At 34.5% G+C, this 19,199-nt stretch overlaps 1 protein-coding gene across 1 annotated transcript in view; it reads left to right on the top strand.

Annotated features, from left to right (window-relative positions):
- LOC139495384 (poly [ADP-ribose] polymerase tankyrase-like) overlaps positions 1-19,199 on the top strand; it is a 47,116-nt gene that overhangs the window by 10,813 nt on the left and 17,104 nt on the right. Inside the window, exons 5-7 of the mRNA XM_071283691.1 lie at positions 2,848-2,946; positions 3,706-3,807; positions 16,037-16,126. Of these exons, the coding sequence (XP_071139792.1) occupies positions 2,848-2,946; positions 3,706-3,807; positions 16,037-16,126 (291 nt within the window). The remainder of the gene's footprint in view (positions 1-2,847; positions 2,947-3,705; positions 3,808-16,036; positions 16,127-19,199) is intronic.

The raw sequence follows: 19,199 nt of genomic DNA, 5'->3' as shown, positions 1-19,199 counted from the left end.
GCATGCGGCAAAAAACAATCTATTTTTTTTTCGCGACAAGTCAAAAACAATTTTTTTTCTTTCAATTTTAGCGTTACATATAGTGGCAGCTGAGGGTGAAACAAACAATTTTTTTTCTCAGAATCAAAAACAAATTATTTTTTTCTCCAAAAACTGGAAACAAACTTTTTTTTCCAAAAAAAACCATACCCCCCCCCCCCCCCCCCCCCCCCCCCAGAAAATCAAATGGTTGCTGCCTAAAGGTATAAGACGAGTTCCTGTGAATACACATATCCGGTTTTTTTACAGTTTATATGAGAAAATACAAAACTGGCAGAAGGTTTCAAACGGAACACAACTTAAACCTACAATTGCTTCTCAGTCAATAAACCAAATAAAACAGCTAGCAAATAACCCTAACCCTAAAATTAAACAAAATAAAACGGCTAAACAAAGAAAGAAACATATTTAAGATGGAAAAAAAATCCGGGGTTGATATTGCCTAAATATTCAATATTGTGTTGATGAAAAAACCCAATACATTAAGGAGCTTGGTGGTGAAAAACCCAATTTGATATTATCATGAGGGGTGAATTGGAATTGATAATGCAATCAAAAAACTTTATCACCCAATTATATAAGAAAATGGTGGGTAAAACAACCAATTTGTGAATTCTTATCTGGAGCTCTGTTATACTCAACACCAACATGTGACATCGCAATGACACTCTTATAGTCAACACCAACATGTGACATAGCAATGACATTCTTATACTCAACACCAACATGTGACATAGCAATGACACTCTTTACCTCAACACCAACATGTGACATAGCAATGACACTCTTATACTCAACACCAACATGTGACATAACAATGACACTCTTTACCTCAACACCAACATGTGACATAGCAATGACACTCTTTACCTCAACACCAACATGTGACATAGCAATGACACTCTTATACTCAACACCAACATGTGACATAGCAATGACACTCTTTACCTCAACACCAACATGTGACATAGCAATGACACTCTTTACCTCAACACCAACATGTGACATAGCAATGACACTCTTATACTCAACACCAGCATGTGATGTAGCAGTGACACTCTTTTACTCAACACCAAATTGTGACATAGCAATGACACTCTTTACCTCAACACCAACATGTGACATAGCAATGACATTCTTATACTCAACACCAACATGTGACATAGCAATGACACTCTTATACTCAACACCAGCATGTGACATAGCAATGACACTCTTTACCTCAACACCAACATGTGACATAGCAATGACATTCTTATACTCAACACCAACATGTGACATAACAATGACACTCTTATACTCAACACCAGCATGTGATATAGCAATAACATTCTTATACTCAACACCAATATGTGACATATCAATGACATTATTATACTCATCACAAACACGTTACAGATCACACTTATCCTTATAGGCAATGCAAACTTGAAAAAAATAAACATGGCTTATTGCAGTTCTTTACTTATACTCACCATAAACATACACCATTGCTATATTACCCTTATACTCACCACAAACATACACCATTGCTATATTACCCTTACACTCACCACAAACATACACCATTGCTATATTACCCTTACACTCACCACAAACATACACCATTGCTATATTACCCTTATACTCACCACAAACATACACCATTGCTATATTACCCTTACACTCACCACAAACATACACCATTGCTATATTACCCTTACACTCACCACAAACATACACCATTGCTATATTACCCTAATACTCACCACAAACATACACCAATGCTATATTAGCCTTATACTCACCACAAACATACACCATTGCTATATCACCCTTATACTCACCACAAACATACACCATTGCTATATTACCCTTATACTCACCACACACATACACCATTGCTATATTACCCTAATACTCACCACAAACATACACCATTGCTATATTACACTTATACTCACCACACACATACACCATTGCTATATTACCCTTATACTCACAACAACACATATGATATGAAGTAGCTTGTAGACACCCAACATTTTACACGGTAATACCACTAAATATTTGCTGAGCTTTGATCATTATTTTGAATAGACACAAAATACTGTTAATCAGACAGGTTTAATGGACAACACATATTTGTTAGAATTATATAAAGTGGGGTCTCATTTTATTCGTAACACAGAACTGAATCAGATAGTTAAGGTTTTATTTTGTTTCCTGATGAAAAATTGTTTTGTAAACATCTGATTTTAATGAGAAGTTGATGAGAAAAAGTTGTGTTAACATCTTTAGTCAGATAATGTTAATTCTACAGATCTAATGTAAAATGTCTTTTAAAAATAACAAATACTTGACAGAATTATATAAAGTAGGGTCTTATTTTTCTTGTCTCTTCGTACTGAATTAGAAAATATTTTTCGTTTTAATGTTTCTTGAAAAAAGTTTTTTTTTAACTTTGATCATTCTACGTAATCATTGTTAATCTGACAGATTAAATGGACAACAAATATTTGTTAGAATTATATAAAGTGGAGTCTTATTTAAATTGTCTTGTCCAGCTGAGTCCATTGATATAAATATTGTTTGTTTCTAAAATTTTCTTTTTTTTTATCCTCACAGTTCTGATGGAAGTTCTGACATCTCACAATAAAACATGTTGTTTATTTGTTGTTTATGTAGAATATAAATAAAAGTGGGACTGGTCATTTTATTCAGTTTTGACCACTGATTCATGTGATATATATTTTGTTTATATTTATTACACAACATTGTCCAGTTTATGACACAAGTTTTGATGTCTGTTATATGTTGATATTACAGGGAGGACTGACACCATTAATGTTGGCGGCTCTGATAGGACACCTGGAGGTAGTGACTTTCCTAGTCAGTCACGGCAGTCAGTTAGAAGTTACAGATAAGGTAATGATAGATATAATCAACTTACTCTGACCAAACATCACTTTAATACAGAATCTACACAAAATCATGTTGTTAATCAGACAGGTTTAATGGACAACAAATATTTGTTAGAATTATATAAAGTGGGGTCTCATTTTATTCGTAACACAGAACTGAATCAGATAGTTAAGGTTTTATTTTGTTTCCTGACGAAAAATTATTTTATATACATCTAATTTTAATGAGAAGTTGATGAGAACGAGTTGTTAAATCTTTAGTTAGATAATGTTAATTCTACAGATCTAATGTAAAATGTCTTTTAAAAATAACAAATACTTGACAGAATTATATAAAGTGGGGGCTCATTTTTCTTGTCTCTTCGTACTGTAGCAGAAAATATAACTCGTTTTAATGTTTCTTGAAAAAAGTTTTTTTTTTCAACTTTGGTCATTCTACTGAATCAGCATAAAATCATGTTGTTTATCATACATGTTAAATGGACAACAAATACTTGTGAGACTTAAATAAAGGGAGGGTTGCTATTATTTGACTTGTTTCACTTATATAATTAAGAGTTTATTATTTTTTTTACCTTTTTTGTTTCACTGAATCAGAAAAAGTGAATTTATATCTTAATCTACCATTTAATAGTTTATACACAAATATAATTGGATATTTTCTTAACAGATGTTATATTTCTTACATTTGGTAAATTGTTTGACTCCTCATAATTTTGTTATCACACACCATTAACATGTTTATATTTTTATATTGTTATAGTTTGGACTAACAGCTTTACATTATGCTGCTCAGTCTGGAGAGATTGATGTAACAAAATGGTTGATAGATCAAGGATGCAGTCCTTGGGTGAAATCAAAACAGGTAACATTCAGTTTTATTCTTATTAGATAGATAGATATTTTATTCTCTAAAAACTAAATACAAGTCAACAGAGAAAGATAATGATGGTAGTTGTGATGGAAAGGTCTGGTTGGTGTAGGGTGTGTTGGTAGAATGTGATAAGATGGTAGTTTTGTTGGTAGTGTATGATTGGTGTAGGGTTTGTTGATAAAATGTGATTAGATGGTAGTTTTGTTAATAGTGTATGATTGGTGTGAGGTGTGTTGGTGGAATGTGATTAGCTGGTAGTTTTGTTAATAATGTATGATTGGTGTGAGGTGTGTTGGTGGGATGTGATTAGATGGTAGTTTTGTTGGTAGTGTAGGATTGGTGTACGATGTGTTGGTGGAATATGATTAGATGGTAGTTTTGTTAATAGTGTATGATTGGTGTAGGGTGTTGATAAAATGTGATACGATGGTAGTTTTGTTAATAGTGTATGATTGGTGTGAGGTGTGTTGGTGGGATGTGATTAGCTGGTAGTTTTGTTAATAATGTATGATTGGTGTGAGGTATGTTGGTAGAATGTGATTAGATGGTAGTTTTGTTGGTAGTGTATGATTCGTGTAGGGTTTGTTGATAAAATGTGATTAGATGGTAGTTGTGTTGGTAGTGTATGATTGATGTGAGTTGTGTTGGTGGAATGTGATAAGATGGTAGTTTTGTTAATATTGTATGATTGATGTACGGTGTGTTGGTAGAATGTGATTAGATGGTAGTTTTGGTAATAGTGTATGATTGGTGTACGATGTGTTGGTGGAATATGATTAGATGGTAGTTTTGTTAATAGTGTATGATTGGTGTAGGGTGTTGATAAAATGTGATACGATGGTAGTTTTGTTAATAGTGTATGATTGGTGTGAGGTGTGTTGGTGGGATGTGATTAGATGGTAGTTTTGTTAATAGTGTATGATTGGTGTAGGGTGTTGATAAAATGTGATTAGATGGTAGTTTTGTTAATAGTGTACATGATTGGTGTGAGGTGTGTTGGTGGAATGTGATTAGATGGGTATTTTTGTTAATAGTGTATGATTGGTGTGAGGTGTGTTGTCGGAATGTGATTAGATGATAGTTTTGTTGGTAGTGTATGATTGGTGTAGGGTGTTGATAAAATGTGATTAGATGGTAGTTTTGTTAATAGTGTATGATTGGTGTGAGGTGTGTTGGTGGGATGTGATTAGATGGTAGTTTTGTTAATAGTGTATGATTGGTGTAGGGTGTTGATAAAATGTGATTAGATGGTAGTTTTGTTAATAGTGTACATGATTGGTGTGAGGTGTGTTGGTGGGATGTGATTAGATGGTAGTTTTGTTAATAGTGTATGATTGGTGTAGGGTGTTGATAAAATGTGATTAGATGGTAGTTTTGTTAATAGTGTACATGATTGGAGTGAGGTGTGTTGTTGGAATGTGATTAGATGATATTTTTGTTGGTAGTGTATGATTGGTGTAGGGTGTTGATAAAATGTGATTAGATGGTAGTTTTGTTAATAGTGTATGATTGGTGTGAGGTGTGTTGGTGGGATGTGATTAGATGGTAGTTTTGTTAATAGTGTATGATTGGTGTAGGGTGTTGATAAAATGTGATTAGATGGTAGTTTTGTTAATAGTGTACATGATTGGAGTGAGGTGTGTTGTTGGAATGTGATTAGATGATATTTTTGTTGGTAGTGTATGATTGGTGTAGGGTGTTGATAAAATGTGATTAGATGGTAGTTTTGTTAATAGTGTATGATTGGTGTGAGGTGTGTTGGTGGAATGTGATTAGATGGTAGTTTTGTTAATAGTGTATTATAAGTGTACGGTGTGTTGGTGGAATATGATTAGATGATAGTTTTGATAGTAGTGTATCATTGGTGTAGGGTGTTGATAAAATGTGATACGATGGTAGTTTTGTTAATAGTGTATGATTGGTGTGAGGTGTGTTGGTGGGATGTGATTAGATGGTAGTTTTGTTCATAGTGTATGATTGGTGTAGGGTGTTGATAAAATGTGATTCGATGGTAGTTTTGTTAATAGTGTACATGATTGGTATGAGGTGTGTTGGTGGAATGTGATTAGATGGTATTTTTGTTAATAGTGTATGATTGGTGTGAGGTGTATTGGTGGAATGTGATTAGATGATAGTTTTGTTGGTAGTGTATGATTGGTGTAGGGAGTTGATAAAATGTGATTAGATGGTGTGTTGGTGGAATGTGATTAGATGGTTGTTTTGTTAATAGTGTATGATTGGTGTAAGGTGTGTTGGTGGAATGTGATTAGATGGTAGTTTTGTTAAAAGTGTATGATTGGTGTGAGTTGTGTTGGTGGGATGTGATTATATGGTAGTTTTGTTAATAGTGTATGATTGGTGTGAGGTGTGTTGGTGGAATGTGATTAGATGGTAGTTTTGTTAATAGTGTATGATTGGTGTGAGGTGTGTTGGTGGAATGTGATTAGATGGTAGTTTTGTTAATAGTGTATGATTGGTGTACGGTGTGTTGGTGGAATGTGATTAGATGGTAGTTATGTTAATAGTGTATGATTGGTGTGAGGTGTGTTGGTGGAATGTGATTAGATGGTAGTTTTGTTAATAGTGTATGATTGGTGTAGAGTGTTGATAAAATGTGATTAGATGGTAGTTTTGTTAATAGTGTATGATTAGTGTGAGGTGTGTTGGTGGAATGTGATTAGATGGTAGTTTTGTTAATAGTGTATGATTGGTGTACGGTGTGTTGGTGGAATGTGATTAGACGGTAGTTTTGTTAATAGTGTATGATTGGTGTGAGGTGTGTTGGTGGAATGTGATTAGATGGTAGTTTTGTTAATAGTGTATGATTGGTGTGAGGTGTGTTGGTGGAATGTGATTAGATGGTAGTTTTGTTAATAGTGTATGATTGGTGTAGGGTGTTGATGGGATGTGATTAGATGGTAGTTTTGTTAATAGTGTATGATTGGTGTGAGGTGTGTTGGTGGAATGTGATTAGCTGGTAGTTTTGTTAATAATGTATGATTGGTGTGAGGTGTGTTGGTAGAATGTGATTAGATGGTAGTTTTGTTAATAGTGTATGATTGATGTATGGTGTTTTGGTGGAATGTGATTAGGTGGTAGTTTTGTTAATAGTGTATGATTGGTTTGAGGTGTGTTGGTGGAATGTGAATAGATGGTAGTTTTGTTGGTAGTGTATGATTGGTGTAGGGTTTGTTGATAAAATGTGATTATATGGTAGTTTTGTTAATAGTGTATGATTCGTGTGAGTTGTGTTGGTGGAATGTGATTAGATGGTAGTTTTGTTTATAGTTTATGATTGGTGTGAGGTGTTGATAAAATGTGATTAGATGGTAGTTTTATTAATAGTGTATGATTGGTGTACAGTGTGTTGGTGGAATGTGATTAGATGGTAGTTTTGTTAATAGTGTATGATGGGTGAGGTGTGTTGGTGGGATGTGATTAGATGGTAGTTTTGTTAATAGTGTATGATTGATGTAGGGTGTTGATAAAATGTGATTAGATGACAGTTTTGTTCATAGTGTATGATTGGAGAACGGTGTGTTTGTGGAATGTGAGTAGATGGTAGTTTTGTTAATAGTGTATGATTGGTGTACGGTGTGTTGGTTGAATGTGATTAGATGGTAGTTTTGTTAATAGTGTATGATTGGTGTTAGGTGTGTTGGTGGAATGTGATTAGATGATAGTTTTGTTGGTAGTGTAATTGGTGTAGGGTGTTGATAAAATGTGATTAGATGCTGTGTTAGTGGAATATGATTAGATGTTAGTTTTGTTAATAGTGTATGATTGGTGTACGGTGTGTTGGTGGAATGTGATTATATGGTAGTTTTGTTAGTAGTGTATGATTGGTGTAGGGTTTGTTGATAAAATGTGATTAGATGGTAGTTTTGTTAATAGTGTATGATTCGTGTGAGTTGTGTTGGTGGAATGTGATTAGATGGTAGTTTTGTTTATAGTTTATGATTGGTGTCAGGTGTTGATAAAATGTGATTAGATGGTAGTTTTATTAATAGTGTATGATTGGTGTACAGTGTGTTGGTGGAATGTGATTAGTTGGTAGTTTTGTTAATAGTGTATGATGGGTGAGGTGTGTTGGTGGGATGTGATTAGATGGTAGTTTTGTTAATAGTGTATGATTGATGTAGGGTGTTGATAAAATGTGATTAGATGACAGTTTTGTTCATAGTGTATGATTGGAGAACGGTGTGTTTGTGGAATGTGATTAGATGGTAGTTTTGTTAATAGTGTATGATTGGTGTTAGGTGTGTTGGTGGAGTGTGATTAGATGATAGTTTTGTTGGTAGTGTAATTGGTGTAGGGTGTTAATAAAATGTGATTAGATGCTGTGTTAGTGGAATATGATTAGATGTTAGTTTTGTTAATAGTGTATGATTGGTGTACGGTGTGTTGGTGGAATGTGATTAGATGGTAGTTATGTTAATAGTGTATGATTGGTGTGAGGTGTGTTGGTGGAATGTGATAAGATGGTAGTTTTGTTGGTAGTGTATGATTGGTGTAGGGTTTGTTGATCAAATGTGATTAGATGGTAGTTTTGTTAATAGTTAATGATTGGTGTGAGTTGTGTTGGTAGAATGTGATTAGATGGTAGTTTTGTTAATAGTGTATGATTGGTGTACGGTGTGTTGGTGGAATGTGATTAGATGGTAGTTTTGGTAATAGTGTATGATTGGTGTACGATGTGTTGGTGGAATGTGACTAGATGGTAGTTTTGTTAATAGTGTATGATTGATGTAGGGTGTTGATAAAATGTGATTAGATGATAGTTTTGGTAATAGTGTATGATTGGTGAACGGTGTTTTGGTGGAATGTGATTAGATTGTAGTTTTGTTAATAGTGTATGATTGTGGTGAGGTGTGTTGGTGGAATGTGATTAGATGGTAGTTTTATTAATAGTGTATGATTGGTGTAAGGTGTGTTGGTGGAATGTGATTAGATGAAAGTTTTGTTAATAGTGTATGATTGGTGTGAGGTGTGTTGGTGGAATGTGATTAGATGTTAGTTTTGTTAATGGTGTATGAGTGGTGTAGGGTGTTGATAAAATGTGATTAGATGGTTGTTTTGTTAATACTGTATGATTAGTGTGAGGTGTGTTGTTGGAATGTGATTAGATGGTAGTTTTGTTAATAGTGTATGATTGGTGTACGGTGTGTTGGTGGAATGTGATTATATGGTAGTTTTGTTACTAGTGTATGATTGGTGAGAGGTGTGTTGGTGGAATGTGATTAGATGGTAGTTTTGTTAATAGTGTATTATTGGTGTACGGTGTGTTGGTGGAATATGATTATATGGTAGTTTTGTTAATAGTGTAAGATTGGTGTAGGGTGTTGATAAAATGTGATTAGATGGTAGTTTTGTTAATAGTGTATGATTGGTGTGAGGTGTGTTGGTGGAATGTGATTAGATTGTAGTTTTTTAATACTGTATGAGTGGTGTGAGGTGTGTTGCTGGAATGTGATTACATGGTAGTTTTGTTAATAGTGTATGATTGGTGTGAGGTGTGTTAGTGGAATGTGATTAGATAGTAGTTTTGTTAATAGTGTATGATTGGTGTGAGGTGTGTTTGTGGAATGTGATTAGATGGTAGTTTTGTTAATAATGAATGATTTGTGTACGATGTGTTGGTGGAATGTGATTAGATGGTAGTTTTGTTAATAGTGTATGATTGCTGTGAGGTGTGTTGGTGGAATGTGATTAGATGATAGTTTTGTTGGTAGTGTATGATTAGTGTAGGGTGTTGATTAAATGTGATGAGATGGTAGTTGTGTTAATAGTGTATGATTGGTGTGAGGTGTGTTGGTGGAATGTGATTAGATGGTAGTTTTGTTAATAGTGTATGATTGGTGTAAGGTGTGTTGGTGGAATGTGATTAGATGGTAGTTTTGTTAATAGTGTATGATTGGTGTGAGGTGTGTTGGTGGAATGTGATTAGATGGTAGTTTTGTTAATAGTGTATGATTGGTGTGAGTTGTTTGGTGGAATGTGATAAGATAGTAGTTTTGTTAATAGTGTATGATTGTTTTGAGGTGTGTTGTTGGAATGTGATTAGATGGTAGTTTTGTTAATAGTGTATGATTTGTGTACGGTGTGTTGGTGGAATGTGATTAGATGGTAGTTTTGTTAATAGTGTAGGATTGGTGTGAGGTGTGTTGGTGGATTGTGATTAGAATGTAGTTTTGTTAATTGTGTATGATTGGTGCGAGGTGTGTTGGTGGGATGTGATTAGATGGTAGTTATGTTAATAGTGTATGATTGGTGTAGGGTGTTGATAAAATGTGATTAGATGGTAGTTTTGTTAATAGTGTATGATTGGTGTGAATGTGTTGGTGGAATGTGATTAGATGGTAGTTTTGTTAATAGTGTATGATTGGTGTGAGGTGTGTTGGTGGAATGTGATTAGATGGTAGTTTTGTTAATAGTTTATGATTGGTATAGGGTGTCGATAAAATGTGATTAGATGGTAGTTTTGTTAATAGTGTATGATTGATGTAGGGTGTTGATAAAATGTGATTAGATGATAGTTTTGTTAATAGTGTATGATTGGTGTACGGTGTGTTGGTGGAATGTGATTAGATGGTAGTTTTGTTAATAGTGTATGATTGGTGTGAGATGTGTTGGTAGAATGTGATTAGATGGTAGTTTTGTTAATAGTGTATGATTGGTGTGAGGTGTGTTGGTGGAATGTGATTAGATAGTAGTTTTGTTAAAAGTGTATGATTGGTGTGAAGTGTGTTGGTGGAATGTGATTAGATGGTAGTGTTGTTTATAATGTATGATTGGTGTACGGTGTGTTGGTGGAATGTGATTATATGATAGTTTTGTTAATAGTGTATGGTTGTTGTGAAGTGTGTTGGTGGAATGTGATTAGATGGTAGTTTTATTAATAGTGTATGATTGGTGTGAGTTGTGTTGGTGGGATGTGATGAGATGGTAGTTTTGTTAAAAGTGTATGATTGGTGTGAGGTGTGTTGGTGGAATGTGATTAGATAGTAGTTTTGTTAATAGTGTATGATTGGTGTGAGGTGTGTTGGTGGAATGTGATTAGATAGTATTTTTGTTAATAGTGTATGATTGGTGTGAGGTGTGTTGGTGGAATGTGATTAGATGGTAGTTTTGTTAATAGTGTATGATTGGTGTAAGGTGTGTTGGTGGAATGTGATTAGATGGTAGTTTTGTTAATAGTGTATGATTGGTGTAAGGTGTGTTGGCGGAATGTGATTAGATGGTAGTTTTGTTAATAGTGTATGATTGGTGTGGGTTGTGTTGGTGGAATGTGATTAGATAGTAGTTTGGTTAATAGTGTATGATTGTTGTGAGGTGTGTTGGTGGAATGTGATTAGATGGTAGTTTTGTTAATAGTGTATGATTTGTGTACGGTGTGTTGGTGGAATGTGATTAGATGGTAGTTTTGTTAATAGTGTATGCTTGGTGTGAGGTGTGTTGGTGGAATGTGATTAGATGGTAGTTTTGTTAATAGTGTATGATTGGTGTGAGGTGTGTTGGTGGAATGTGATTAGATGGTAGTTTTGGTAATAGTGTATGATTGGTGTACGATGTGTTGGTGGAATGTGACTAGATGATAGTTTTGTTAATAGTGTATGATTGATGTAGGGTGTTGATAACATGTGATTAGATGTAGTTTTGTTAATAGTGTATGATTGGTGAACGGTGTGTTGGTGGAATGTGATTAGATTGTAGTTTTGTTAATAGTGTTTGATTGTGGTGAGGTGTGTTGGTGGAATGTGATTAGATGGTAGTTTTGTTAATAGTGTATGATTGGTGTAGGGTGTTGATAAAATGTGATTAGATGGTAGTTTTGTTAATAGTGTATGATTGGTGTACGGTGTGTTGGTGGAATGTGATTAGATGGTAGTTTTGTTAATAGTGTATGATTGGTGTGAGGTGTGTTGTTAGAATGTGATTAGATGGTAGTTTTGTTAATAGTGTATTATTGGTGTGAGGTGTGTTGGTGGAATGTGATTAGATAGTAGTTTTGTTAATAGTGTATGATTGGTGTGAGGTGTGTTGGTGGAATGTGATTAGATGGTAGTTTTGTTAATAATGTATGATTGGTGTACGGTGTGTTGGTGGAATGTGATTAGATGGTAGTTTTGTTAATAGTGTATGATTGGTGTGAGGTGTGTTGGTGGAATGTGATTAGATGGTAGTTTTATTAATAGTGTATGATTTGTGTGAGTTGTGTTGGTGGGATGTGATTAGATGGTAGTTTTGTTAAAAGTGTATGATTGGTGTGAGGTGTGTTGGTGGAATGTGATTAGATAGTAGTTTTGTTAATAGTGTATGATTGGTGTGAGGTGTGTTGGTGGAATGTGATTAGATAGTAGTTTTGTTAATAGTGTATGATTGGTGTGAGGTATGTTGGTGGAATGTGATTAGATGGTAGTTTTGTTAATAGTGTATGATTTGTGTACGGTGTGTTGGTGGAATGTGATTAGATGGTAGTTTTGTTAATAGTGTATGATTGGTGTGAGGTGTGTTGGTGGAATGTGATTAGATGGTAGTTTTGTTAATAGTGTATGATTGGTGTGAGGTGTGTTGGTGGAATGTGATTAGATGACAGTTTCGTCGGTAGTGTATGATTGGTGTAGGGTGTTGATTAAATGTGATTAGATGGTAGTTTTGTTAATAGTGTATGATTGGTGTGAGGTGTGTTGGTGGAATGTGATTAGATGGTAGTTTTGGTAATAGTGTATGATTGGTGTACGATGTGTTGGTGGAATGTGACTAGATGGTAGTTCTGTTAATAGTGTATGATTGATGTAGGGTGTTGATAAAATGTGATTAGATGATAGTTTTGTTAATAGTGTATGATTGGTGAACGGTGTGTTGGTGGAATGTGATTGGATTGTAGTTTTGTTAACAGTGTTTGATTGTGGTGAGGTGTGTTGGTGGAATGTGATTAGATGGTAGTTTTGTTAATAGTGTATGATTGGTGTACGGTGTGTTGGTGGAATGTGATTAGATGGTAGTTTTGTTAATAGTGTATGATTGGTGTGAGGTGTGTTGGTGGAATGTGATTAGATGTTAATTTTGTTAGTAGTGTATGATTGGTGTAGGGTGTTGATAAAATGTGATTAGATGGTAGTTTTGTTAATACTGTTTGATTAGTGTGAGGTGTGTTGTTGGAATGTGATTAGATGATAGTTTTGTTAATAGTGTATGATTGGTGTACGGTGTTGATAAAATGTGATTAGATGGTAGTTTTGTTAATAGTGTATGATTGGTGGAGGGTGTTGATAAAATGTGATTAGATAGTATTTTTGTTAATAGTGTATGATTGGTGTGAGTTGTGTTGGTGGGATGTGATTAGATGGTAGTTTTGTTAATAGTGTATGATTGGTGTACGGTGTGTTGTTTGAATGTGATTAGATGGTAGTTTTGTTACTAGTGTATGATTGGTGTGAGGTGTGTTGGTGGAATGTGATTAGATGGTAGTTTTGTTAATAGTGTATGATTGGTGTACGGTGTGTTGATGGAATATGATTAGATGGTAGTTTTGTTAATAGTGTATGATTGGTGTAGGGTGTTGATAAAATGTGATTAGATGGTAGTTTTGTTAATAGTGTATGATTGGTGTGAGTTGTGTTGGTAGGATGTGATTAGATTGTAGATTTTATATGACCGCAAAATTTGAAAAAAATTTCGTCGTATATTGCTATCACGTTGGCGTCGTCGTCTGCGTCGTCGTCCGAATACTTTTAATTTTGGCACTCTAACTTTAGTAAAAGTGAATAGAAATCTATGAAATTTTAACACAAGGTTTATGACCATTAAAGGAAAGTTGGGATTGATTTTGGGAGTTTTGATCCCAACAGTTTAGGAATAAGGGGCCAAAAAGGGCCCAAATAAGCATTTTCTTGGTTTTCGCACTATTACTTTAGTTTAAGTTAATAGAAATCTATGAAATTTTGACACAAGGTTTATGACCACAAAAAAAAGGTTGGGATTGATTTTGGGAGTTTTGGTTCCAACAGTTTAGGAATTAGGGGCCAAAAAAGGGCCCAAATAAGCATTATTCTTGATTTTCGCACAATAACTTTAGTTTAAGTAAATAGAAATCAATGAAATTTTAACACAATGTTTATGACCACAAAAGGAAGGTTGGTATTGATTTTGGGAGTTGAGGTCTGAACAGTTTAGGAATTAGGGGCCAAAAAGGGAGCCAAATAAGCATTTTTCTTGGTTTTCGCACCATAACTTTAGTATAAGTAAATAGAAATCTATGAAATTTAAACACAAGGTTTATGACCATAAAAGGAAGGTTGTTATTGATTTTGGGAGTTTTGGTCCCAACAGTTAAGGAATAAAGGGCCCAAAGGGTCCAAAATTAAACTTTGTTTGATTTCATCAAATATTGAATAATTGGGGTTCTTTGATATGCCGAATCTAACTGTGTATGTAGATTCTTAATTTTTGGTCCCGTTTTCAAATTGGTCTACATTAAGGTCTAAAGGGTCCAATATTAAACTTAGTTTGATTTTAACAAAAATTGAATCCTTGGGGTTCTTTGATATGCTGAATCTAAAAATGTACTTAGATTTTTTATTATTGGCCCAGTTTTCAAGTTGGTCCAAATCGGGGTCCAAAATTAAACTTTGTTTGATTTCATCAAAAATTGAATAATTGGGGTTCTTTGATATGCCAAATCTAACTGTGTATTTAGATTCTTAATTTTTGGTCCCGTTTTAAAATTGGTCTACATTAAAGTCCAAAGGGTCCAAAATTAAACTAAGTTTGATTTTAACAAAGATTGAATTATTGGGCCTCTTTGATATGCTGAATCTAAACATGTACTTTGATTTTTGATTATGGGAACTGTTTTCAAGTTGGTCCAAATCAGGATCCAAAATTATTATATTAAGTATTGTGCAATAGCAAGAAATTTTCAATTGCACAGTATTCAGCAATAGCAAGAAATCTTCAATTGCACAGTATTGTGCAATAGCAAGAAATCTTCAATTGCACAGTATTGTGCAATAGCAAATATTTTCAATTGCACAGTATTGCACAATAGCAAGAAATATCTAATTGCACAATATTGTGCAATAGCAAGAAATTCCAATTGGATTTCAATTGGAGTTATCTTTCTTTGTCCAGAATAGTAGTTGAATCAACTTAAATCATTGTTTTATACAATATACAATGAATATTCACTTTTACTACCAACTGATAGATTAAAACAATCTTTACCATTCAGTAATAACAAGCACTTTTTTTACATTTTAATATTTTATGATGTATTTAAATGAGTAGTTATTGTTGCAAACTTCATTAGAAATTTGAATTGAGATCAGTTTTGAAATAAGGGAAAGGGGGATGTGAAAAAAAAAATTGGGGGGTCAATTTTTTTCATTTCAGATTTCATAAATAAAAAGAAAATTTCTTCAAACATTTTTTTGAGAGGATTAATATTCAACAGCATAGTGAATTGTTCAAAGGCAAAAAAAAATTTTTTAAGTTCATTAGACCACATTCATTCTGTGTCAGAAACCTATGCTGTGTCAACTATTTAATCACAATCCAAATTTAGAACTGAATCCAGCTTGAATGGTGTGTCCATACTTGCCCCAACCGTTCAGGGTTCAACCTCTGCGGTCGTATAAAGCTGCGCCCTGCAGAGCATCTGGTTTAATAGTGTATGAGTGGTGTGAGGTGTGTTGGTGGAATGTGATTAGATGGTAGTTTTGTTAATAGTGTATGATTGGTGTGAGGTGTGTTTGTGGAATGTGATTAGATGGTAGTTTTGTTAATAATGTATGATTTGTGTACGGTGTGTTGGTGGAATGTGATTAGATGGTAGTTTTGTTAATAGTGTATGATTGGTGTGAGGTGTGTTGGTGGAATGTGATTAGATGATAGTTTTGTTGGTAGTGTATGATTAGTGTAGGGTGTTGATTAAATGTGATTAGATGGTAGTTTTGTTAATAGTGTATGATTGGTGTGAGGTGTGTTGGTGGAATGTGATTAGATGGTAGTTTTGTTAATATTGTATGATTGGTGTACGGTGTGTTGGTGAAATGTGATTAGACGGTAGTTTATTTCAAGTATATATAAATAAGACAACATTCTGCATTGCATAGGTAAAATTAATGCAACAGTTACCTATTACTTAATGTTTTACAGTTTTTGAAATAAAAGATATATATGTGTATAATTAATGAAATATTATTTTATTGTATTTCAGGGTAAGACTCCTTATGATCTGTTAAAAATAGAAAGCTATGACAATGAAGAGAGAAAAAGGAAGAAGAAAGAATTGATGGACTTCCTAGAGGTAAATAGTCTTGTCTTATTTTAAAAGATATTCACAGATTATCAGAGACAAAACAGACTTGGTACAAAGAAATTACAATAAAACGGTTGCCTGTAGTTTTCAATGTCATTGTAGTATTTGTTGTCAGTTAACAATGTAAGTTGACAATTCCAAGCTTGTTGCCTGAAATACATGTTGGCATATAGATGTGAAAAACAAATGTTTAAAATCTGTTGGATGTTTCTTATTTTTTGTGTCATCAGCTTGGTATATCCTAGGTATATGCACTACAGTCCAGGTGGACTTTGTCATTTCCACTCGCCCACGGTGGACAAACCAATGCCGTCCACTCTATGTCCACCGCAGGCGTGGTGCCCACCCTATGCCGTGGACATCCGTAGCGTAGTGCCAACCCTATACCGAGGACAGCTGTTGGCGTGGTGTTCACCCTATATTGTGCCCACGGTATACAGTGGAAAGAAGTGTGCAAAATTCTGAATTTTCGGATACGTTAGATGCTTTCTAAGGGGTTTATTCCAATAAAATCTTTTTGTATAGTAGTTTGCAATATTTCATGCTCTTTTCATCTTTGTAAGAGACGTTTAAGGGTCATAACCTTTACCAGTTCACCGAATGAATCAACTTTGCCAACAGGTGTTAATAAAATTGACAAGTTTGTGGAATGTGAAAGGTTACCGAAGGAGATTTCGCTTAACACCATTTATTCATTTTTTAACCATTAGAGAAACTGATTCTCGCATAGTAGCTCGTGGATTTTTCTGATTTTATCTTGCCGAGATTGGACTTTAAAATTGAAAATTAAACTGTCGGAGACATTTGTACCCACGTTACTTGAGTTTTTGATTGATAACCGGACGTATTTCGTATAAATACGTGGAAATTATCAAGTGCAAAATAACATTCCTTAACGCTCATGCATATTAATGAAAATCATTTTTAAGGAACAGTCATGTAGATAAATGATGTGAAAATGTTTTGTCGTTACAAATATATTATCCATATTAAATCAAGGATACCAATAATTTTTGTTAATGTTGCGGAAGAATATCTCAAGAAGGTTTTAAAAAAATTGCGGGAAAATTTGAATGCCTACTCAAATCTACTTACTCAAATCCAATCTATTAGAAAAACTAATTATTTCAAAAGAATGACCACTATGCACTTCCACTGTACTATCATTAGAATACTAGTGGAATAGAATAATATACAAATAGATAATTACATAAAACTGTTATACATATATTGTCGTATTATGAAGCCGTAGTTTACAGATTGTCACCTTATTGTAAGCAATCAGCCAAGAAGCATGGGTATTGAGCACGTGTATAACATGTATAATCAGAATATGGTTTATCTAAATGACATATTGATGCGAATTGCGATTGATGGATTTTTACAAGTAAGGTCACTTTAAGGTTACTTGCATACGGAAATATAGCCGCGAATTGCATCCTGGAATCAAGCAATTAAAAACAGTAATCTTCTAAATGTGGACAAGTTAAAGAAATTTCTTCAGAAAAAAGTATATGACAGTACATATGTTTTAGAATGAAAACTATACTTATACAATGTTATAGTTGTAAAGAAAAACCATATCCATCATTTTAAGCTCACCTTTTCTCATCACTTGGCGTCCATCGTCTGTTGTCCGTCGTCGTCGTCCGTCGTCGTCGTTAACTTTTTACATTTTGAACTTCTTCTAGAGAACCACTGAATGGAATGAAACCAAACATGACATGAATGTTCCTTATGAGGTGCTGACCAAGTGTTGTTACTTTGAAGCCGATCCATCATCCAAGATGGCCGCCAGCGGGGGACTTAGTTTAACATAGGACCCTATGGGAAATGCATACAAATGACTTCTCCTAGAGAACCACTGAATGGAATGAAACCAAACATGGCATGAATGTTCCTTATGAGGTGCTGACCAAGTGTTGTTACTTTGTAGCCGATCCATCATCCAAGATGGCCGCCAGCGGGGGACTTATTTTAACATAGGATCGTACGGGAAACCAAACATGGCATGAATGTTCCTTATGAGGTGCTGACCAAGTGTTGTTACTTTGTAGCCGATCCATCATCCAAGATGGCCGCCAGCGCGGGACTTAGTTTAACATAGGACCCTATGGGAAATGCATACAAATGACTTCTTTTAGAGAACCACTGAATGGAATGAAACCAAACATCGCATGAATGTTCCTTATGAGGTGCTGACCAAGTGTTGTTACTTCGTAGCCGATCCATAATGCAAGATGGCCGCCAGCGGGGGGACTTAATTTAACATAGGACCCTATGGGATATGCATACAAATGACTTCTTCTAGAGAACCACTGAATGGAATGAAACCAAACATAGCATGAATGTTCCTTATGAGATGCTGACCAAGTGTTGTTACTTTGTAGCCGATCCATCATCCAAGATGGCTGCCAGTGGGGGACTTAGTTTAACATAGGACCCTATTGGAAATGCATACAAAAGTCTTCTTCTAGAGAACCAAGGAATTGAATGAAATCAAACATAGCATGAAAAGTCCTTTCCTTATGAGGTACTTGCTAAGTGTTATTACTTTGTAGTCAAATTTTATCTGTTTTTATATGATTTCAAAAGCCAAAGTAGAGTTAGGTGAGCGATACAGGCTCTTGAGAGCCACTTGGCGTCCATCGTCTGTAAACTTTTACAAACATTTTCTCTACTGTGCTAAATTTAACCAAACTTGGCCACAGTCATCCTTGGGGTATCTTGTTTAAAAAAATGTGTCCGATGACCTGGCCATCAAACCAAGATGGCCGCCATGGCTAAAAATAGAACACAGGGATAAATTGTATATTTTGGCTTATATCTTTAAAACCAAACCATTTAGAGCAAATCTGACAGGGGTTAAATTGTTGATCAGGTCAAGATCTATCTGCCCTGAAATTTTTAGACGAATCGGACAACCTGTTGTTGGGTTGCTACCCCTGTATTGGTAATTTAAGGAAATTTTGCAGTTTTTGGTTATTATTTTGAATACTATTATAGAGATAAACTGTAAACAAACAGCAATACTGTTCAGCAAAATAAGACCTACAAATAA

The sequence above is a fragment of the Mytilus edulis genome, chromosome 11 (assembly GCF_963676685.1).
Source record: "Mytilus edulis chromosome 11, xbMytEdul2.2, whole genome shotgun sequence".
NCBI classification, from domain to species: Eukaryota; Metazoa; Mollusca; class Bivalvia; order Mytilida; family Mytilidae; genus Mytilus; species Mytilus edulis.
Note: the sequence above shows the minus strand (reverse complement) of the source record. Positions and strands in the feature narration are given on the sequence as shown.